The 25,527-nt window shown below is 32.4% G+C and overlaps 1 protein-coding gene across 1 annotated transcript; it reads left to right on the forward strand.

Annotated features, from left to right (window-relative positions):
* Nucleotides 1–19,168: 19,168 nt before the first annotated feature.
* LOC142610773 (cytochrome P450 81Q32-like) lies at nt 19,169–24,159 on the forward strand. Its single transcript, XM_075782704.1, has 2 exons — nt 19,169–20,096; nt 23,337–24,159. The coding sequence occupies exons 1-2, from the start codon at nt 19,197–19,199 to the stop codon at nt 23,961–23,963; spliced, it is 1,527 nt and encodes a 508-aa protein (XP_075638819.1). The 5' UTR covers nt 19,169–19,196; the 3' UTR covers nt 23,964–24,159.
* The last annotated feature ends 1,368 nt before the right edge of the window (nt 24,160–25,527 follow it).

A 25,527-nucleotide genomic window follows, 5' to 3' on the forward strand; every position in this document is an offset into this window, starting at 1 on the left:
GGATATAATTTATTAATAAGGCCTAGAGTGCAATTATATTTATATAGTGGTATTAAATATAATTAATGGTAACTTTGGGCTTGTCAAGAGTTGACGGAAAAGCCCAAGGCCCATTGGAGCTAGTGTCTTATTGGTCCATTTTGGTCCCAAGCCACACACTAAAGCCCAATTGGAAAGGCTTAATAGGCCAGCCCAATTGGAAAGGCTTAATAGGCCAGCCCAATTAGATAATCAGTTACTTATAAAGGGAAAAACATACAGAATTTTTATTAGAGGAAATAAGAAACGGTGTGTGAGAAAGTGTGAGACACACTTTCATTCTCCCTTTGAAAACTGATTGAGAGACCACACATCTTGGGCATAAAGTGGAATTGGAGTGAAGATTAAAAGTGTTCCCAAGTGCTTCTAATATTTGTTTTGAATTTCTCCACACTAAGGTACGCTATCTTGTTCTTAAATTCTGAAATTTACATAGTGCATGTTATCAATCATGAATGAAATAGATCCTTGTTTGTTGCTTCCGCTATGTGTTTTGTATGAGATGCAAAACCAGAATTTTTCCTTCACCTTAAGCAAGAAGTGAGATACAAGAAAATTGTTGAACAACTTTCTGATAAATTATTAAAATCCAAAATTGTTGTTGTCTTTCATATTCTGTCTGTGTCTACCTAACATTGTGATACTTAGTTGTTGTGTTCCTTCTTACCGTCGTTGGCGCCACTGCAGTTGTAAATTGTAGTCCCAGATCCGAACAGTAAGGCTCGTGAAGCCAGGAGAGCGTGAGGGAATGAGAGGAATAGGGTTGGTTGCGGTATGTGTTACGAAATGCAACGGTTGTGAGAAAAACATGATAATTGAGTGTTATAACTAAGATAGCTATGGATAGGATGTGGACATCCAACTCCTCTGTTAGCTCTAGGACTGGTTGTCCTCCTGATATTGTGAATGAAGAAGATCACATTGTAGAAGAAAGTGAGTACCTTGATTTCTGAAAATGGAATATTCCAAAAGTTTCTACTAAATCTGTTTACGAACTCAGTTGGAAAGAAAATAATGTTTTCTCTGAATATAGAGTTAGAACTGTTGAACAAACTTTTTCTATCTCTAGAACTAATGAAAAATGTTGTTTATTTTCCATAATAAATATTAATGATTTAATGACTAAGAAACTTAAATATTTACATATTGGACTTGTTCAAGTTACTGTTAAACCGTTAACCAAAAAAGGTATTAATGCTTCTGTTATCATGTGTTTACGTGATGCTAGATTTAAAAGATTTAATAATAGCATTCTTGGCATGATTACTGCTTCTTTATATGATGGTACTGTAAAAATCTTTTTCGGTGAACATAAACCTTTAAGGATCAACGAAGGAAGACATTCCTTTGCTGGATCTGAAAGTTTTGTTAAACAAGATCATGATATTAATGAATTTTTGAAAAAGAATTTTCATAACCTAATTTAAGGCTAAAAGGAGTTGCGAGTAACAATTCCCAAGTTAGCAATGTTTATTATTCAACTAAAGCTGAATTTCCCTCTAATGCTAATGAAGAAGAAGATGATGCAAAATCTGATGCTCCTTCTAGATCTGATTTTCCTCCTATTGAAACTCCTCCTTACCAAAATCAATTACAAGTTTTAAATCTTGTAGATCAAAACTTTGAAGGGGAAATAGGGGAAAGGACAACAGTGCAGAAGGTGGAAGCACAACAGATATTATAATAATTCAAAGTAATTATAATTGAAAGTAAGGCGGTAGAACTAGCCAAGCAGTTATATCAAAATAATTCAAAGTAAATGATAATTGAAATTTAGGCGGTAGAACCAGCCAAATAGTTATATCAAAATAGATCAAAGATATTAAAACAAAAGTATTTATTGAAAGTAATTCAAAATACTTACAGTAGTTACAGGATTGCAGTAGTTACAAGATTACAATAATCAATAGGGATAGTAGTACAAGGCTTGAAGACTAGTCCTGGTTCTAGTTACAAGTTTTGTGGAAATAGTGAGATATTCTGATTTAAAGGAGGTCCTAAAGAGAGTTCTAAAGGAGATCCTAAGAGAGAATTCTGAATTGCAACAAGGGACAACCCCCCTTATATAGGTAAATAAAGCAATAATTAAAAGTGAATAGTGACATTATTCACTTTTAATTATTGTAATCTTGATATGAATAATGAAAATGTCACTATTCACTTTTATGTTGAATATGAATAATGAAAATGTCACTTCACTTGTAATTATTGCTTTATTTACCTATATAAGTGTAATCTTGTAACTACTGCAATCCTGTAACGACTATAAGTGTTTTGAATTACTTTCAATCAACACTTTTGATTTAATATCTTTGATCTATTTTGATATAACTGCTTCGCTGGTTCTACCGACTTAATTTCAATTATCATTTACTTTGAATTATTTTGATATAACTGCTTGGCTGGTTCTACCGCCTTACTTTCAATTATAATTACTTTGAATTACTATTATATCTGTTGTGCTTCCACCTTCTGCGCTGTCATCCTTCCCCCTATTGCCCCTTCAAAGTTTTGATCTACAAGATTTAAAACTTGTAATTGATTTTGGTAAGGAGGAGTTTCAATAGGAGGAAAATCAAATCCAAAAGGAGCATCAAATTTTGCATCATCTTCTTCTTCATTAGTATTAGAGGGAAATTCAGCTTTAGTTGAATAATAAGCATTGCTAACTTGGGAAACTCGCAACTCCCTTTAGCCTTAAATCAGGTTTTTCAAAATTCTTTTTTCAAAAATTCATTAATATCATGATCTCGTTTAACAAAACTTTCAGATCCAGCAAAGGAATGTCTTCCTTCGTTGATCCTTAAAGGTTTATGTTCACCAAAAAAGATTTTTACGGTACCATCATATAAAGAAGCAGTAATCATGCCAAGAATGCTATCATTAAATCTTTTAAATCTAGCATCACGTAAACACATGAGAACAAAAGCATTAATACCTTTTCTGGTTAACGGTTTAACAGCAACTTGAACAAGTCTAATATGTAAATATTTAAGTTTCTTAGTCATGAAATCATTAATATTTTTTTTGGAAAATATTTGTAAGGGCACTAGGCCCAGTAATTTACCAAGGATGGCCCAACGAAGTCTTTTGGGCTAGAAACCCAAATCCGAAGACATCAAAATGATCTTGGAGTATCTGAATGTATCTCATAAAGAAATGACAAATAAAGATATGATAAACGAATGACCAATTACGTCCAAGGAGTAGATTTGTCCTCGGATTGTTAAGCCGAGGACATAGGAAGAGAGGTTTAGTATCCCCGGACTATGTTATAAAGAATCCTATGACTACGGGAATACACAGTACACGTGGAGGACAATAGAAAGAGTGGTGGAATATCTAAGGTAAAGCTGCTACCACCGCCCATACATTAAAAGCTCTGTAATTGATATACTAACTGCATAGATGGAAAGATGGGACCTGAGCATGAGGTTTGGAACTTGGTCCCTGACCCTAGCGAACTTCAGGGAAAAATTGATGGGACAAGTATCCTAAACCAGCATTGCAACCATGAGGTGGAAGATGATGAAGAGAAGAAGGAGAAGTATAAATAAAGGGGAAGACCTACGAAGAGAGGGGAGGCTTTTTCGGTAAGAAAAAGGGCCAATAGTATATGATAATCAATAATTGTATCCAACCGTAGGAAATACTATTATAAACTATCCTTGGATTGTGTCCGAGGAAGAACTTTCAGTCTTACTCTTGCAAATAACTCTTTATTTCGTGCCATTGGGCCCAAGGCCCGTTCCTTTCTTTGTTATCTAAACCATCCTTGAAATCTAGATTACAAACCCATCCTCTACAAATTTATTGTAAAAAAGGCTTTTCAAGCCCATTTCCTTCCAGTCTTAGATTGGGAATTTGAATTGTGTCCTTACAATTGGCGCCAAGTTGAACAAGAAGGTTATGATATAGGTGTGAAGGAGATCACGGAAACCTTCAAGGCTCAGGTTCCCGAGGTATGTAGGCATTACTGCCTCCAAGTGTGGAATGAGGCACTTTCCCAAGCTGGGGTTGATGCCTCTTCCACTCTTTGGAAAGCAGAGAGTGTCTACTATCCTCCTGCAATCCGAGCTTCTACCATTCCTGAAACTGCCCATGAAGCTGCCTAGGTATCATCTGAGGATAAGAGAGGCGATTTGGCTAAAGACTTAACTCTTCCTGAAGATACCCTCAAACAAGTTGATCCAGTACAAGAAAAGGCACTAGAAGACATACAACCTTTAAGTGACCTTCAGGAATCTTCAAAGGATGAGCTGGGTGATCAAGCTAATCCAATAACTTTGAAGGATGATCCCAAAGGCAAAGGAATTGCCGATGAGTCCTTGGTGCAGCTTCCACCTCCTCAAGACCCTAAAGGCCCTTTGAAGATTAAGCTGAAACAGTGACTGCTTCTCCATAGTTTTTGTTGTTGCTTTTTTTTAGTTTTATTTTATTTTTTTAGTGTAATTTCGCAAGTTTTTTGTATTTGCAAAAGTACTATTTGAATCTAATATAAGCGCGAATGCTACTTTCCTTGTTAGATGGCCCTCACTTTTTGTTTTGTTTTGATCATATCACTCTAAAAGTACTATCTTTTTGCTCTTACTAAAGTTAAATCCATAACCTGGATCGAAATTGATACTCTAGGCAGGCTTAATATGCCAGAAACTGCATTAAGTGATGCTCATGAATTTCTTATCCGTTTATCATTATGTCAGAGAGACTTTAAGTAATTGATTCTTCATTTTGGACTTCTAGTTGAACTATATCAAATATATGAAATAAGGCGTATGGTCTATTGACCTAGGCATGCAAAGCTTTGATACTTTAACAAAAAGAAAAGAATATCAATTTAGACGAGGTATGTGGTCCGAGGATCCAGGCATACCAAGCTTCAGTTTGATACTTAAATGAACAATTGAAATGTTAACTTTCCCAAAGTAGATGATCCGAGGACCAAACATAACTAAGGTTCTGTTTAACACTTAGTAAAGAATATCAATTTAGACGAGGTATGTGGTCCGAGGATCCAGGCATACCAAGCTTCAGTTTGATACTTAAATGAACAATTGAAATGTTAATTTTTCCAAAGTAGATGATTCAAGGACCAGACATAACTGAGGTTCTATTTAACACTTGGTAAAAAAATATCAATTTAGACGAGGTATGTGGTCCGAGGATCCAGGCATACCAAGCTTCAGTTTGATACTTAAATGAACAATTGAAATGTTAACTTTCCCAAAGTAGATGATCCGAGGACCAGACATAACTAAGGTTCTGTTTAACACTAAGTAAAAAATATCAATTTAGACAAGGTATGTGGTCCAAGGATCCAGGCATACTAAGCTTCAGTTTGATACTTAAATGAACAATTGAAATGTTAATTTTCTCAAAGTAGATGATTCGAGGACCAGACATAACTAAGGTTCTGTTTAACACTTGGTAAAAAATATCAATTTAGACGAGGTATGTGGTCCGAGGATCCAGGCATACCAAGCTTCAGTTTGATACTTAAATGAACGAAGACAGTGAACGCAATGTAGTTTTAACAAAAAACGGCCGAAGTGCCTTTTATTTAATAATAGTACCTTCGTAGATTATTTACATTCCAGGGACGTTGTACAACACGTTCGTCCAAATCTTCCAGATTGTAAGCCCTTATTCCTACGACCGAAGTAATACGATAAGGTCCTTCCCAGTTGGGCCCTAATTTTCCCCACGCAGGATTCTTCGTTGTGCCCAAAACCTTCCTTAATACCAAGTCGCCAGGTCCAAGAGGTCGAAGTTTTACATGAGAATCATACCCCTGCTTGAGCTTATGTTGATAATAAGCTAGTTGAACCATGGCGTTCTCTCGTCGTTCCTCAACTAAGTCTAAATTTCTCCTTAATAGATCACCATTGCTATCTGGAACGAAGGAGCTTTTCTTCAGGGTTGGGAACCCAGTTTCTAAGGGTATTACCGCCTCGGCTCCATAAGTCATGGCGAAGGGTGTTTCACCTGTGGATCTTCGTGGTGTAGTTCGATACATCCACAAGACATGTGGCAGTTCTTCCACCCACCTCCCCTTGGCTTCACCCAACCTTTTTTTGAGCCCACTCACTATTACTTTGTTGACAGCCTCGGCTTACCCATTTCCTTGGGGATAAGCCGGAGTGGAATATCTATTCGTGATGCCCAAATCACAACAGTATTTTCGAAAGGCTTTGCTATCAAATTGTAAAACATTATCTGAAATGAGAGTATGAGGGATGTTGAACCTGGTAACAATATTCTACCATACAAACTTTTTTGCTTCCATGTCTCTGATATTTGATAATGGCTCGGCTTCAACCCATTTGGTGAAATAATCTGTTCACGAGGAGCCATCGCCTGTTTCCTGTTGCTTTGGGGAAGGGTCCAACAATGTCCAAGCCCCATTGAGCAAAAGGCCAAGGGCTAGATAGAGGATTAAGGACTCCCCGTGGTTGATGTATATTTGGAGCGAGTCTTTGACATTGGTCACACTTTTTCGCATAATCCTGCGCCTCCCTCTGCATATTTGGCCACCAATAGCCCTGAGTAAGGGCTTTGTGAGCTAAAGACCTTCCTCCTGTGTGACTTCCGCAAATCCCTTCATGTAACTCTTCCAAAAGTAGCTTCATTGCCTTGGGGTGCATACATAACAAATATGGTCCCGAAAAGGAACGTTTGTACAATTTCTGGTCCTCAGATAACCAGAAACGAGTGGCTTTTCTGCGAACTTTATCTGCTTCAGCTTTTTCTCCAGGCAGGATGTCATTTCTGAGAAATGTTACTATTTGATCCATCCAACTAGGCCTTGCCCTAATTTGAAGAATTCGAGTGGAGTTACCATCCTTCCCAGTGGGTTTCAACAGATCTTCAACAAGGATAACTCGTGGTAGACTTTGTGCCGAGGATGTTGCGAGTGTGGCTAATGAGTCGACATGGGTATTGCCACATCTGGATACATATAATAGTAAAAAAGACTCAAATTTAGATTGCATATATCTGACCTGGGTTAGGTATTCTTGCATTCTGGAATCCCTTGCTTCTAGCTTCCCTTCTACTTGGCCTACCACCAATAGTGAATCTGAGAACATTTGCACTGTCTTTCCTCCCATTCTATGAACCATGTTCATCCCTGCGAGGACGGCCTCATACTCTGCTTCATTGTTGGTGGCCGAGAATCCTAATCTCAAAGATTTCTCAAAAGTAATTCCCTCCGGGGATATCAAAACTAGTCCTATACCAGATCCCCTCTGATTTGCTGCTCCATCAACATGTACTTTCCATAATGGAGGCTCTTTGCATGAAATCATGCCTACTGACTTTTTACCCATGCCTTCTTCATAGTCTTCTAACGAAGGCTCAGCAAATTCCGCCACAAGGTCTGCAATGACCTGCCCCTTTTTAGAGGTGCAAGGCATATATTTGATGTCGAAAGCTCCTAGGACAGTTCCCCATTTGGCAATTCTTCCCGTATAATCCGCACTTCGCAGAATCGATTTAAGAGGGAGTTGTGTAAGGACAACAACCGTATGAGATTGGAAGTAATGGGGAAGTCTTCGTGTAGCATGTACCACCGCCAAGATAGCTTTCTCTAGTGGCAAATAACTCAGCTCGGCCTCATGCAGAGATTTGCTTACATAATAAACTGGTCTCTAGATATTATTATCATCTCAGATAAGAACCAAACTAACTGCATGGTTAGCCACTGCAATATATGCAAACAGAATTTCATCAACTTCTAGTCGAGACATAACGGGCGGTCGCGAGAGATATTCTTTAAGCTGTTGGAAAGCCACCGCGCACTCCTCGGTCCATTCAAAGCCCTTCCATTTATTCAATAATTGAAAGAAAGGTTTGCATCTGTCCGCGGACCGAGATATAAATCTGAATGTATCTCATAAAGAAATGCCAAATAAAGATATGATAAATGAATGACCAATTACGTCCGAGGAGTAGATTTGTCCTTGGATTGTTAAGCCGAGGACATAGGAAGAGAGGTTTAGTATCCCCGGGCTATGTTATAAAGAATCCTATGACTACGGGAATATACAGTACACGTGGAGGACAATAGAAAGAGCGGTGGAATATCTAAGGTAAAGCTGCTACCACCGCTCATACATTAAAAGCTCTATAATTGATATACTGACTGCATAGATGGAAAGATGGGACCTGAGCATGAGGTTTGGAACTTGGTCCCTGACCCCAGCAGACTTCAGGGAAAAATTGATGGGACAAGTATCCTAAACCAGCATTGCAACCATGAGGTGGAAGATGATGAAGAAAAGAAGGAGAAGTATAAATAAAGGGGAAGACCTACGAAGAGAGGGGAGGCTTTTTCGGTAAGAAAAATGGCCAATAGTATATGATAATCAATAATTGTATCTAACCGTAGGAAATACTATTATAAACTATCCTCGGATTGTGTCCGAGGAAGAACTTTCAGTCTTACTCTTGCAAATAACTCTTTATTTCGTGCCATTGGGCCCAAGGCCCGTTCTTTTCCTTGTTATCTAAACCATCCTTGAAATCTAGATTATAAACCCATCCTCTACAAATTTATTGTAAAAAAGGCTTTTCAAGCCCATTTCCTTCCAGTCTTAGATTGGGAATTTGAATTGTGTCCTTACAATATTATATATATATATATATATATATATATATATATATATATATATATATATATATATATATATAACCGAAACTTCTGGAGCTCCCACAATTTTCCATGTCACCACTATGTTCTTTTTCTTTTTATTTGCCACATCATTTTTGTTTTTTTGCTCCAATTCCAATTAGAACACGTCTTTATTTCTCTCTTTTCTTAACCCTTCTTTGTCCAAACCCACATTTCATCATTGACTCAAATAAAAGCTACCTTCAACAACCCTAAACCTTCAACAACCCTAATCGTTGTAGCTAGCATCTCTCTCTGCCTCCGAGAAAGCTACTATGCCTTCCAGAGGCTTTATTCTCTCTCTGGCTACAATCTCTCCATGTATATAATCCACTATATACATATATTTTTAATGTTTGCAATAGAGACTAAGGTACCAGAACAAGCAAAGGATACAATCGTAGAGAAAAGTGAGGCTATGAAAGACACTGCAATAGAGAAGGGAACACAAGTAAAGAACACTATTGTAAGCACAACTAAGACAACTGCAGATTACACAGCATTGACCACAAAGAAAGAAAAGTTGCTCAACGTTTATCCATATTGGGTTTTCAATTGTATATCTAATCTTCCTTAGGAGCAGAGTATTCAAGTCATGTAGCTATAGAGCTTACTGTCAAGCTGCTAAGGATCCTATTGTAGCGACAAGAGAGAGTGCAAAAGAATAAACAGCTAGGAAGAAAGAAGAAGCTGAGAGAGAATTGGAGGCTAGAAGATCAGCCAAAAGAAAGGTATGTGTGTACCAAAATTATTTCTTTACCATTGCATAGACCTTCAATTATATGACTTTTTGAACATGGAATTCTACATGTTTACCTTCACAGCTTCACAAACACTAAATTGATGTTTGTAAAAGTAGATCACTAATTTAAAGTTGCCACAAGACAGTATACATTTTATTAGAATTTCCAAAGACTAAGGTAGTATTAACTGTATAGATGCATAATATGGATTATGAAAACATGTAGCATGGTAAGAGGAGTCTTGGAAATAATTTAGATTGAATTTAGTAGCAGTAGTCAAAATTAGGCTACAGTTCATTACTGAAGCATTCATTGGTTTGTTGTAGTTCACCCTTCATTAGTGTACAAATAAACATTCTCTTTGTTTGTGTTCGTGACTAATCTGACGTTAGAGGCTTTTTATTTGAACTATTTTTCCTTTGTTATTTTCTGCTCTATATTTATTCTTCAAACGTATTTATTCCTTTGTTATAGTTTGCTCTATATGGGTATTTGTTGTAAAATATAGTTTAATGCACTTTTTTATTTAGTTAAAATTTTGTATTTTGTGATTTTCATGTTTTGATACTTTTGTTGTAAGTGAATGGACAAGTGCTTGCATTGCGAGTGTCCTAGCCAATGTATTCAAATAATTTTTATTTCTTTGGTTACATCTTTCATAGTTTATGAATTATGTTTGTTTTAATTATTCGAATTAAGCTCTTCTTAATTGGAGGCTTCGAGTGACTAAACTTATTGGAAATTTCTATTGAGACCTTGCATTGAAGATAAGAACATTGGCTTGATCCCTTCGTGACATTCAAGGTTTGGTCTTATCAAAATGAAAATTTTTCTATGCAAGGTTTTGCTTTAGTTTCCCCACCTGTTAACTAAAATCTAGCTGAATGTAATTAAGTCTTTTACTATGTTTGATGTTAGGGTGTGCTGTCAATTAGGGGTTTCATTGTACATTTTTTTTTCTTTTTTTGTAAACTGATTATTAATGTACCTTCAAGCAAATTAATTAAATATATACTATTATTATTGAATTATCCTGTGCATTGCACAGGTTAATGACCGGTTGGTTTAAAAGAGAAACCTGACGAATTTGTAACTTGTAAGTTGTAACAAAGTCGTTAGTCACATGCATGTCTAACTAAATTTTACAACAATTTTCCACATGCCATAAAACTATTTAACATTTTAACCACGTGATATAATAATAAGGTTCTTTTCTTAGTAGTTTATTCGGCCATATGATCATTATGATTTTATTTAGTAGTCAACCATCATGAGCACGTTAACCTGCAATAGTTGACCACCTCATCATGCCCATGCCTTTTAAAAATTTATGGCTAAAAAAGTAGGTTGGCTTAATTGTTGTATTATTTAAATGAAAACTGTTGTCTTGTTGAATTCCTTAAAATGCATTGTTTTACCGTCTGTTAAAAAACAAAAGTCTTAGATCGAGAGGGTCATAGAGTGAGCGAGAGTCAGCATGGCACAGAGAGAAACAGAGAATTTTGAGGCCACGATTGTATAAGTCAAGCCAGCTTCCTTTCAAAATTCAGTTCCACCGCCATTACACTGTTGAAACAGTGGGCACATAGAAAGACAAACTCCATAAGGCACGCATTCGCGCGCAGACACCGAGAGAGAGATCTTACGAAGAATGGGTCTGCTAAACATGAAACAATATTTCCTCAATATTAAGTCAATAGCTATCCCAATAATATTCAAGAATCGACCGAATACTGAAGAAAGAAGTAGGCACACATATTTTATAAAAACATAGCAACACGTAATTTCGTATCACCGTATCAACATTGGATCTACAGTTGGTTTGACAACATGAACAGAGCGAAAGGGAGATAAGCTGTACCGTGAGATAAAACATGATAATGGGTAGTGGGTACTTAACAAACTGAAAACTAAAACCTCACAAAGGATGAGTAAGAAAAATTACACGGTAGCCATAGTAGTTTTTGTAATTGCCGAAAACAAAAACAGGTTTGCGTTTTCTCTTACTGTGCTGATGCTGCTGCTCCATATGTTTGGTTTAGTGCCGACTGAGCCGCACGCAGCGCTCCACAAGCCGTCGGAGCTGGATGGTGTATTCGATCGGATGCTACCAAACACTGTTAGACTGGCCATAAACGTTAACTACCTTAAAAAAAAAAAAAAAATTTAAAAAAACACACACACACACACATTGGGCATTAAAGGGTAATACTAAAAATACAAACTTTTTTACAAATTGCTCATGTGATGATTGGTTATTGGTAAATGATAGAGCAATGTTAGTAGTGAACTTAAATAAAAACCAATAAGAAATTGGTTACAACGTCAATTTGTAAAAATATTGTAAAAAATTTATGACTGTAGTATTACTCGGGCGTTAAATATAATTCATGTTTGGTTGGATTGGTTTTTATTTAGGTACTAGTGAAAGTCTAGTGTGTTGCACGGCTATAATCATTAAATAGTCGCTAACCTGTGCAATGCATGGAAATAGCCACTGAATGAATTTCAAGAAGAAAAAAAATCATTATTTTTTAATTGGAGTAGTAAGTAAAAATGCATGAAATTAAAAAAAAATGATATTGAAAGAAATAGCAGAAAGTTTTATTAATTAGGTAGAAGAAAGTAATGTTGTTTTATTTATTAGTTTTTTGTAGGAAGGAATAAGAAACCGAATGTTGCGTCTTTAGTTTAGTTTGTGTTATATATATATATATATATATATATATATATATATATATATATAATATAGGTTGTAAAATATATGCCAAAAAGTGTCTATTGACTGAAAATGTGCATATTAAATGAAAATGTGTCTGTTGACTGAAGAAGTTTCTATTGGCTGAAAATATGTCTATTGAATGTAAATGTGTCCATTGAATGAAAATGTGTCTACCAAAAGATGCTTATTGAAATGTCATAACTCTTCATATTAAATATACCAAAAGATGCATTTTGACCGAAAATGTGTCTATTGGCTAAAAAATTGTCCATTAAATAAAAATGTGTCTATTAACTGAAAAGATGCTTATTGAAAAATAAAAAGTCATCTAAATTCCCAACATTTGAGGTAATTCTTTTTTTGTAGGTTGTTTTTTTTTTAATAGTGAAAATGTCCAAAAATTAAGCCACACCAAATTCAAGTAATTGTAAAAACAAAATATTGGGAGACAGTTGGAATGGTATTTACATATACCTTCTGTCTCACTATATACTTTACAAATAAAAACATGACACATGTCCATCTAATTTATTAAATGCTAAATTTATACATTCTATTATTTAAATTACATAAATATGATGAATTATTTATTTATTTATTTTAGGAAATTGAAATAATAAAAAGCATAATTTTAGCATTTAATAAATTAGATGGACATGTGACATGTTTTTATTTATGGAGTATATAGTGGAGCAAGAAGAGTGTGACAGAAGATTTTGACTCTCTTTTTGGTTGTTTTTAATTTAAATGTAGATGTGGCATTAACTGGTATAGGCACAATGAGGAGCTGTCAAAATAAAGTCAAACGTTTCGATTATTAATTATTATATAGATATAGATTTTCTTTATATTGTACTTTAGCCTTTAAGAACACATATATTAATATTACACATGAAAAACAATCCAAATTTTCGAGCATTTAAAAAAATGAAAAAAGAATTTAAAATAAAGATAGACTTACATAGGAACTTGGACCAATAAATATAATTTAGCTAAATATTATCTATGATCTAAAAAGATATGGGAGGAATTCTAAATTGAATTTAGTAAAACTTTCAAAGAAATATGGTAGGAATTTTGCATACTAAGAAATTAAGTAAAAACACAAACAAAATTTTAAAATGTAAAAATAGATAAACATTAATTAAGTTTTAACAATCAACAAATAAAAGTAACCTAGAAACAGATTACACTACAGAACATGAAAGACATGGTTTGAACCAAATTCTTCGTAATGATAGTCAATTGAAAAAATCAAAACACTTACAAACTAAATACATAGAATAAAAATAACCTGGAAAACAAAATAGTTCAAAAGTTGAGAATTTAGAAAATAAATAATAAAAACTTACCTAAGAGAAACCAAAAACTGAAATGGGTGACCTTTATTTTGCTTCTTTATAGTAGATTCCTTCGATATGATATGATTCAGGTGTGGTTTTGATTAGGATATTTGTACGTGACTTTTGGAACTTGATTGCTTTGTTTTAAATCTAATATTATCAAGTATCACTCTTTTTTATTTTGTTAGACTTAAATAGTTGGGGAAATAGGGCTTAATATTTTACTGAACAAATTCTTTTTTTTTCATATATTACAACATTTGATTTGTTTCCTGACACATTTCTATATTAATTTCATAAACGTGTAATTTGTGTGTGGTGTTTCAATCAATCAAAAAAAAAATTTGTGTGTGATGTTGTGTTTGAAATACGTGTAAATATGTTAATTACGTAAATGTGTAATTTGTTTGTGGTGTTGTATTTGAAATCCGTGTAAATAAGATGAGCAAATGGTAGTTTATGTTGCAAATGATGGTCCCTCTTCTAATTGATTATGTTAGGCATATCGATATCTTAAGAATTTCTTAATTAATTTAAAGGCTTTGGGTTTGTGTTTTTTATTTTTTAATTTTTTTTAATAAAAATTCCCTAATAAACTAGCTAGGTCTTATAGGCTCTGTTCCAATTGATTTTGGGGAGGAGATGATAACGGGGGTATGTTTCATTTTCTAATTTGGTCCGTGTGTGTGTGTGTGTGTGTGTGTATATATATATATATATAGTTTGTTTAATTAACGTTCAATTTGGTTGATGGGAAAATACAGGAAAAGGCATAATTTGATATGGTAAAATTATTGTTTGTAAAAATCCAAGCCATTCTTAGAACTATGAAAGATTTATGCACATATCGTGTTCTTCTCCTATGCCGTGATCTCCAATATATTTTATGATTATCTAGATAACATATTTAAGAGATTATTGTAGAGAAAAAGTAACTACACTTTTGTAATACGATGGAGCACTGATTTCATGATTGTGAAATTCATTGGACTTTTTTATTAGGATGTGTTTAAATTTTATTAATTAAATCCTTTTGAATTCAATATTAGGTTGTTACGTCATAAATTTAAATTAAGAAAAGAAAAGTTTAGTATTTTTTTTAAGGAATTTTGCATCATCATATATAATAGTAAGAATTTAATCTTACTGTTTTACTACTAAAAGACTTCCTTTTAAAAGTTTACTCTCTAATGAATTTTCAGTATCTTCTAAGAGAATTTCATTGGATTAATGCTAGTTTTCTTTTTAAAGGTAAAATAAAGTTATAGGAACCCTAGAGTGAAAACAGTAAACATATTCATAAAAATCTTATTGTTGTCTCTAATTTGGGGTTTAGTTTTCTTATTGTAAAATAAAAGATTTAGAATTTAAATATCATTTACACCTAAATCTAATTAGTATCTTGATCTAATGATAAAGAGTAATAATGATAAAGGAGACCTTATATTTATATTGAAAGTCTATTGCACCATTATTTTTTTGATAGGATGGGAGCACTATTATTTATTTATTTAAAAAAATACGATATATATATATATATATATATATATATATATATATTGGAGCATTTTAACATTATTTAATTAAATGGATTTATATTCAACATAAATGTAAAGATGTAAAAGTTAATATAGAAGGTGAGACCAGAAGTTAGTGAAAATGTTTAATTTTACGTTGAAAATGATAATAATTATTTTATTCTTTTTAATTATGGTGACTAATGGACTAATAAAATTGATTCAAATATTGAGTTAGATAGGTAGTCAAAAAAAAAAAAAAAAGTCAATGGAAGGGGTTTTTATGTTTGCGTATGCCAATTTGTAATCAAATAATTAGATGTGGAATCTTGATCCTTGAATTTTTTTATTATTTACTTTATACCTTTTTTTTTTTCCAGCTATTGCATGCCCACAGGTTTATATTTTTCCAAGTTCCATTGTTTGAAGCAAACCCTAATGGGATCACGTACTCGATGACGCAATTGGAAGGAGCTAAAAGAAAAGAAAACAATTATGCGGATATGCGGACTCACTGACGCAACGCATGCATGCACGTAATCAACTATTTTGGATGAACCGGAGATTTTATAATCAACTAGTTATCGCACGTGATGAAACTAATTATAATAAAGCGATTTTGCTTATTAATTGTCTCAGCTACAGGAACGCCGGCACGGGCGGCTCTACTTGCATGTGAGGGCGGTCCCTCACTTGTCAAAAAAAAAATTATATATGCAAAAAAAAAAAAATTATATAAAAATTTATTTTTAAATTAACATGTTTTGGGACTACCTTGACTTAAAAATATTGTATATATATACTGTAAGGACACAATTCAAATTCTCAATCTCTGAAGGCAAGGAAATGGGTTTGAAAGGCCTTTTTTACAATTAAATTTGTAGAGGATGGGTTTAGAATCTAGATTCTAAGGATGGTTTTAGATAACAAGGAAAAGAACGGGTTTCGGGCCCAATGGCACGAAATAAAGAGTTATTTGCAAGAGTATAACTGAAAGCTTCTCCTCGGACACAATCCGAGGATGGTTTATAATGGTATTTTTCTAATGTTGGATACAAATATCAATTTATCATATACTATTGACCTTCTACTTCACCGAAAAAGCCTCCCCTCTCTTCGTAGGTCTTCCCCTTTATTTATACTTCCTCTTCTTCTCTTCATCATCTTCCACCTCATGGTTGCAATGCTGGTTTAGGATACTTGTCCCATCAATTTTTCCCTAAAGTCCGCTGGGGTCAGGAACCAAGTTTCAAACCTCATGCTCCGGTCCCATCTTTCCATCTATGCAGTCAGTATATCAATTACAGAGCTTTTAATGTATGGGCGGTGGTTAGCAGCTTTACCTTAGATATTTCACCGCTCTTTCTATTGTCCTCCACGTGTACTGTGTATTCCCGTAGTCATAGGATTCTTTATAACATAGCCCGGGGACACTAAACCTCTCTTCCTATGTCCTCGGCTTAACAATCCGAGGACAAATCTGCTCCTCGGATGTAATTGGACATTCAGATACTCCAAGATCATTTTGATGTCTTCGGATTTGGGTTTCTAGCCCAAAAGACTTCGTTGGGCCATCCTTGATAAATTACTGGGCCCAATGCCCCTACATATACTTTAAAAAAATATATTATTTACTAAATTAACCTATTTTAACCACTCTAATAAAAATGATGAACACTTTACTTGAGACTCATAAGAATTTGAGTTCAATAAATATAAGAGTATCAAAAACTGATTGGTGTCTTGGTCTGATAATAAAGAACTATCATCAAGAGCGGACATCATAGGTTAAAACTCTCTAAAAAAATATAAGAATAATGCTACATCCACAACATTTTCACAATAAATTTTATGTGGTAAACTATTACTAATTCTAATTTGGGTTCAATATTGACATATTTTACCCACCAATAATAGGTTAACAACTTGTTGCATAAGAGTTGTTATGAAATTGTTATGGTCACTTATTATTCTCATATCAACATTTTCAATTTGCACTTTAGCTTTTATTAGTCTTTTTTTTTTTCTTATTCTCTTTGTTAATACAAAAAAATTGTAATATTTCATGTATTTGCATTTTTTTTGTGACGTTAATATATTCAAATTGTCTTTTTCATTAAATTTTGTATAATTTAAGTTTTTTAGTGACCACCCTAAAAATAATTCATATAGCCCTCACTGGGCAGCGGTACATTATCTTTAGACTTCAGGGGTTCATTTCTGACTTCATGTGTCTCTTTGCTTAGAAGAACACTTTTAGTGATTTAATTATAAAGGCAAGCTAAGCCACCACTTGAGATTGGAGAAGTATTAGGTGATAAGTTGTTAATGGTTATAATTTGAATTCACCACTAAAATTACGTTTTTGTTCACCAATAAACTTGCCACTTAAGATTTATTATGAACATAATATTTCTCTTTAAGATACGCAAGTTTATGAACCTGCACTCAGTAAATCCATGCAAATAAATTTTGCAAACATAATTGATAAGTTCACATGATTTTGTTTTCTATTCTTAAAACATATTAATTGTTAACTACCCCTATAATTTATTTATTTTTAGATCTATAAAATAAAATAAATAATAAAAAATTTAAAGCTAAGATGCCTTCTCAAAAACATAAAGCTAAGATGCATTCATAAAATGTGTGATAGAACTTATAAACTCAACATTCAAGTGCCCAAAATAAAGAATATTTAGTTTGGAACGTTATGGACAGATATTTTTCCCCCCACTCTTGTCTCTTGTACCAGGAATGCAAAGACAATATCCATTAGGCCTAAGAGAAAGACTAACTTAGAAATACAATACTTTTATTCAAAATAAATTTTTTTTATTGAAATAAATTATTTTCACTTCCTTTAATTTTTTTAGAAATAAAATGATACAATTCACTTTCAGTTAGTTTCAACACTGATAGTGGTGGCTCTAAAAAAAAATTTCAGAGTGGTCATTAGAAAATTTTAATAAAAATAAAACTTGAATATATTAACATCACAAAATAAAAACATACACAAATGCATAAAATTTTAAAATTTAATTTCACAAGTTTTTATATTTTGAAATTGTTGTGTGTTATGATAGTTTCACTATCAATGTTATTTGCTACGTTTTTTTCAATATACACAACTAAACAATTATTAAGCTACTGATCTCCCATTCAGTTATCAACATATTTCCTAAATAAGTAATAATATAAATCAAATGGATTATCTTTTTGAAAAACTATATCACATAAATCCAACAAAATCGGTTAAAGACTAAAACAATCACTAATAGATTAGTTATTTGAAAATTGTTGATTTTTTATATAAAAAATAGCAATTTGAAAATATGCAATTTGAAAATACAATTTAAAAAATCACAATTAAAGTTTGATTTGGGTTTTTTCAGCTAATTTGTTTGTTTGGGCAATTTTTGTGAAGTGCTACATCTACAACATTTTTGCAATACATACACAACAAAGCTTACGTGATAAGTTTTTACTGATTCTAATTTAAACTTACCATTGAAGTTAATTCCTATTAAGCAGTAATAACAATCTGCTACTTAGGATTTATTTCAAAAATATTGTGAAAATGTTGTGAATATAATTTTTTATGCAATTTTTTTGTTCAACATTCAACGGACCAAAATTTTGGAGAGGTTGAATTTTATTTTTAATGGACTTTAATTGTTATAGGGTGGTCAAAAGACCCATATTAATTTAAAACTCAAAATTTTTAAGGTATATTGAAAAAAAAATTCAAGGTGGTCACATGGCCACCCTAATTAACCCTTGGTGCCACCCCTAAACACTGATATCACTAATATCATTTATTTATTTATTCTAATAATTCAAAGATTAGATTGTAAAATTTAAACTATAAACATATTTATTGAAAACATAAAAAAAATATTAATTAAATTACAAAATAATTAAATTAAAATTATTTTTATTAATCACTAATCACTGTTTTAGTAAATTGATTCAGAAAAGTCAACCCCGCCTGATAACTTGGGTGACAAAAAATGCAAATTGGAATGAGGATTTTGCGCCGTACATTTCTTTGCACCACATTTTACACATGCAGTCCCGGCCCCCTATATATACAACGTGTTTCTAAGGCGCTGTCACAAAGCATTAAAAGTATTAAAATCATTTCAAAAACAAATAAACATGGAACACATTGTAATCTACTCATTCTTCTCTTTACTTTTCCTCTTTGCAGTAGCTTTCAAGTTCTTGCTCCAAACAAGAACAAAACACAAACACCTCCCACCAAGCCCACCTTCTTTGCCAATTCTAGGTCATCTTTATCTCATTAAGAAACCTCTCCATCGTGCTTTTCAACACCTTTCACAAAAATATGGCAACATCTTCTCTCTTCGATTTGGGTCCCAGCTCGTAGTCATTGTATCATCTCCATCCGCTGTTGAAGAATGCTTTACCAAGAATGACATTCTTTTAGCCAACCGTCCTCGCTTTCTAGCGGGAAAGCTTCTAAGCTACAACTACACAACCATGGCATCAGCCTCTTATGGAGACCATTGGCGCAACCTTCGCCGCATCAGTGCCTTAGAAATCTTCTCAGCTAACCGCCTCAACATGTTCTTAGGTATTCGAGAGGATGAGGTCAAGCACTTGATACGAGAACTGTCACGCAACTCGAGCCAAGGTTTTGCTAAGGTAGAGTTGAAATCAATGTTCTCAGAGCTGACATTTAACATAATAATGAGAATGGTGGCAGGGAAGAGGTACTATGGGTATGGTGAGGACGTGAAGGTGGATGACGAAGAAGCGAGGCAGTTTAGGGAGATAATGCGGGAGGTTTTTGAGTATGGAGGAGCGTCGAATCCAGGAGAGTTTGTGCCATTGTTGCGTTGGATTGATCATGGGGGTTTAGAGAAGAGTTTGACGAGACTTGCCAAGAGGACAGACTCATTCTGGCAAGCTCTAATTGATGAGAAGAGGAGCAAGGAGGATCAGAAGGGAAACACTATGATTGATCATCTACTTTCTTTGCAAAAATCACAGCCAGAATATTACACGGACCAAATTATCAAAGGGCTGATAATGGTAACTGCACCCCATCTCTCTTTAGAGCTTTTTTTTTTTTTAGTATAAAATAACTCTGGTGCAATTGCTATACATAAGGAGAAAACTATACGTAAATTATCTTGAAATATGAATAAACGACAAAAAGGATACGGTGTTAAGTAGTTCTATTACATTATTTAACCTTTTAAAAATTATTAATTTAATCATTTAACTATAATTTTAACTGTTCATGTCATGCAAAATACAATTAATAAAATAGTGAAATTACTTAAATTAATATGTTTTGCGTTGGAGTAGTACGCATGTTTAGTGTTGAGGCCTTGAGGGTGTAGTGCACATTAGTATCTATACGATTTTCTCTATGGAATGTGTTAATAGTATGATAGTTTATTTGATAATTAAATATATAACTGTTCAGTGTGATGATTAATGGAATATATTCGAATTTTAAATGTCTCTATTGGAAATATTAAGATCAATAGCGGCATTAGGAATTTGTCTTTAGGGAGACCAAGTTTAAAATGAGGCTATAAATTTTTCCTTTGTATTATATCTATATTATGTACAATAAAAAGTGTTGTATCTATAATATTTTCACAACACTTTCACAATAAATTTTAAGTGGTAGATTGTTACTGGTTTTAATTTGAAACCAGTACTAAAATTACTTTTTACCCACTAGAATAACAAATAACAATCCGTCATCTAGCATTTATTATTAAAATGTTATTAACATATATAACATTTTTCTATGTATAACAGTCTAAAATAGAATTATACATAAAATAGGAGTATGATCACTGAATTCTTTAAAAAATTGGAGAAATATTATATCTATAATATTTTTACAATTTTTTTACGACAAATTTTAAGTGATAGGTTATTATTAATTGTTATTGGTAAGAAAAAAAATAATTTCCAACAACTTAACAATTATAATTTATTACGAAAGTGTTGTGAAAATATTATATATGCAACACTTTTAAAAAGCATATAATATATATATATATATATATATATATATAATAAGACTAAAGAAGGAAAGCCCACGTACCTAAGGAGTAACTGAGATCACCTTTTGCTCTTGAACTTTGAAGTGTATGGTTTTTAAGCCATACACGTGTGATCCTCTTGGAATTAAAGCAAACAGTAAAGCATTTCTGGACTTACAAATATGTGAAGTCCTAAAGAATTAGAAAATAAGTGTGTTTTTAGCATGGATGAAATTTGTCAACTTATTTTACTATTTAGTTTATTTTTGCTATTATTTGTGGGTTTCATTGTACTTTTTGATACTATTCATGTGTTTCATTGTACTATTTTAACTAACTTTTACCATTATCTACAGTACTTTCAATAAAAAAAAAATTCAATTTCAGTAAAATAAGCGGATCCCAAGCAGATCTTAAGTCAAAAGAAAGAAGTAAAATTTTCCCACTCCTAATATTTTCTTAGACACAAAACTAAGACGGGAAATAGTCAAGCCCGTAAATTATGGTTCTCTTAATTCAAAAAAAAAATTGGGAGGAGGGGGCGGGGCATTGATCGAGATGTGCCGATTGAGTTAGAAAACTCTTAGCTTTATGGGCCTTATTTTAAAAACATGATTTTACTTTGCATACAACATTGAACTTCAAAACACATCTTTTGAGTTCAAACTTCAACTAAAACGTTAAAGTTCAAAACAATTTTAATAAGTCATGTTTCACAGTTTTAGAACCAATATAATTTTCTAAGTAATCTTGAAATAATTCAGTACAAAAAAAAAATATGTACTCTTAAAATGACTAATTTAAAATACTTTCTTCAAAACAAAATTAGTATAATTTGACAAAATTTCCGCTAAATGGAATTTTATTAATTTTTTTAATAAATAAATAAATTATGCCTCTTTTTTCATATAGACTTCACAATTTGGTTTGTTTCTCAAAAAATAAAAAAAACTTCACAATTTGGTTGGACTCATGAAAAACTGAATCTCCCCAGAGACCGAACTTCTTTTAGACCTACGGTCATGGCCCTTCTAGCTCTCGAGCTTTTCTTGTAGTATATATGGTTAAATTTTATTTTATATTGTATATATTTAGTTAAAATTTGAACTTTACAAATCCAAGAATTGCACCTAGTTTTAATTCAAAATAAAGCTCGCCCAAAAAGACTCCAAAACATGAAAATAACCCCACACCTACAGCTCCCTTAAAAAGGAAAAAAAAAAAAGAAAAAAAAAAAGAAAGAAGACATTTTGGTTAATTAATACATATCTGAACTCAAGTGCTGCTACCATGTTGAGGTAAACTCGTACATGGACCAACGGTATCTTGAGGTCTTCCATGCTATCCTCTTTTGTTTACTCTCACTCTCTGAAATTAATTAAGGATAAAGAAAAAATATATATTGGATCAATATTATTAATGATTATTCTTTCTTAACTATAAAATGCTTAAAATTTGATATTAAAAAAAAAAAAAAAATCTCCCCTCATTTTCTTTTCTTTACTTTTTTATTAATTAATATCTGATATGAGAAATAAAATTTAAAAATAAAGAAAGTGGACACTAATTATGTCTATATATTTGGGTTTTGATATCAGTAAGAGAAAGGGAAGCAAATTATTTTTTAAAAATTATCTATTTGTTTTTGTAGGTTTGATGAGTATAATATAATAAGCAAACTTGTTTAAATTGAGTTGAATTGAGAGAAATATTTTCATGTCAAATTGATTGGTCTTTGCATTTTCTCAAAGTTATATTTTTATGCTAGCAACGGTCCTTATTTTATAATATTTTCTCTACTTTTTTTCTCAAAATATTTTTTAATGAAATTATAATTCATAATATGGAGAGGTTAAATAAAATGCAAATGAGAGGAGAAGAGTAAGGTGGATGAAAAGAAGAAACATATTAGAAATATTGTGTGAACGTAGAATACATATTAGGTTAATGTAGAAATTTTATATGACTTCTATAAGACCAACTATGCTCGATGAGATGTTAGACTGTTAAAAGAAAATATATTAATAAAATGATCTTAAATGTAATAAAATGTTAAGTTAGCTAAATACTATCAACACTATAAAAATAAATAAACAAATAAATCTAGCTGAGTAGTAATATAAGGAAATCAAAATATGGGTGATCTCTATTGATGAAAAGATGGGGAGAGTTACTTGAGATAGTTTAGTTAAGTTTGGAATATATAGAGATCACCTATTTTTAATAGTACCAATAATAAATCTATTTTTTAATGTATATTGGATAGGTTTTGATACTTGCAGGGACTGACACATCATCAGCGACATTAGAATGGGCAATGTCCAATCTTCTCAACCATCCAGATGTATTGAAGAAGGTTACAGTTGAATTAAACAACCAAATTGGAGAAGACAAATTGATCAATGAATCGGACATCTCTAAATTATCCTATCTTCAAAGTATTATTTTAGAGACCCTTCGATTGTATCCAACAGCCCCATTGCTCCTACCTCACATGTCTTCAGATGATTGTACCATCCAAGGATATGATGTACCACGTAACACAATCTTATTGGTTAATGCATGGGCCATTCATAGAGACCCCAATGTGTGGGATGATGCAGCTAGTTTTAAGCCTGAAAGGTTTGAAACTAACAAGGCTGACGCATACAAGTTAATGCCATTTGGACTAGGGAGGAGATCTTGTCCTGGGGCAGGCCTTGCACAACGAACTATGAGTTTAACTTTGGGATCATTGATTCAATGCTTTGAGTGGGAGAGGCTAGGTGAGAAAGCGATTGACATGGCCGAAAGTGACGGGACAACCATGCCCAAAGCCATAGCATTGGAGGCCAACTTTAAAGTGCGCCCCGTTATGAATAAGGTTCTTTCTAAGTTTGTGGATAATATTTAAACATAAAGTTTAAAAAAATTAATTATATTTTCAAAGAATTTTTTAGTATTAATTATCAATTATAATAAGTACATTGTTAGTAGTACATTATAGTATTGGTGTATTCATGTATACTTGTATCTTTTTCTTTTCTGTTGTCTTGCACTTGATAATAATTTGTTTCATTTTCGAAGGTTGTGTAAGAAATAAGAAAGAATTTGGGTTATTTCAAATTTCCTTTCTAAGTTTTATATATTTGAAATTGGGGTTTATATTTAGGGAATCATGAATTTGGAGGGAACCAAGAGAATTCTTACACGCTCAATTTTGCACGTGCAAAGCCACCTAGATAGCAAAAATTATCTTATGAAGCGGACATAGGAGATACTTTTTTCCTAACTAGAGCAGAGGCAACAAAGAAATATCATTTATAAGTTGTTGACTTATCTATGAGCCTAGGGAGAAAATTTTAACAATATGGTTGCGTTTACTCACATAAAAATACATGGTTGAATTTAATTGTCTTTATGCAAATGAGATATACATGTGTTGCATTGCTTAATATAACTACATGGCTTAACTTTAAGGAAAAACCAAAAGTAAAACACCAAATTAAAGTAATTATAATTTTGATTACCCAACCGACAATCAACCCAAAATTACCCAGTTCATTATTCATGTCAAGATAGGTTGGCCTATTTTAAATTGTCACAACATGTTTATTCCATATAAGTATATGTCATTTTCATTCAACATAAATTTGAATTTTAAATATATAATTGAGTAATTGAAAGATTTGAAATGATTATTTTGATAAATTCTTAATTGAAAATTCAAAGTCCCTAATCATTTTATCCAAAATGAAGAAAATATTTATTTTAATTTTAATTTTCTTTCACGGTGAATTTCTAATTTTCTGTGAACTTAATTAGGTTGAAATAAATTTTTTTAGATTGTATATGTTATTAAGAATTTAATTGATGTTATTATAAAATAGAAATTCTATAAAGTTTATTTGCTTAGACTCCTCTATTAATTATGAGATATTTGCAGTATGGATTATTGGATCCTATAAGTAGTGTTATATATGTTATTATGCAGAGCATTATTATAGACAACAATTTTTATTAGTTTTTATCTAAACCAATCATTAACATCACTTTATTTTTTACAATTAAATTGACAAAAACTTAGTTGTTCTATATTAAGAAGGTATTGTCCTTATAAAATAGAATTTTAAATGAAGAATCATATTTAAAACAGAAATTAGCCAAAAATCATATCATTCTTTTACACTTTACATATAGATTTACTTGTTGCACATAGTTGAGTATTTTTGATAGGTAGATAGGGGAAGTATTGGGGTCAAAACATAAATATAGAAGACCACAAAAGATGTTATTACAACAGAGTTATAACTTGAACTCTTACACAAAATTGAGTTAATTATTTATGTTTTGTTTTTCTTTTATTAGATAGATAATGGGGGAGGGAGGAAGTGAGGTTTATGCCACACATATAGGACATGCCATAAAGGATGCAATTATTACTAAACTATCACTTAAACCTTAATTATAGCTAATTG

Source organism: Castanea sativa, chromosome 9 (assembly GCF_040712315.1).
Source record: "Castanea sativa cultivar Marrone di Chiusa Pesio chromosome 9, ASM4071231v1".
NCBI lineage: Eukaryota > Viridiplantae > Streptophyta > Magnoliopsida > Fagales > Fagaceae > Castanea > Castanea sativa.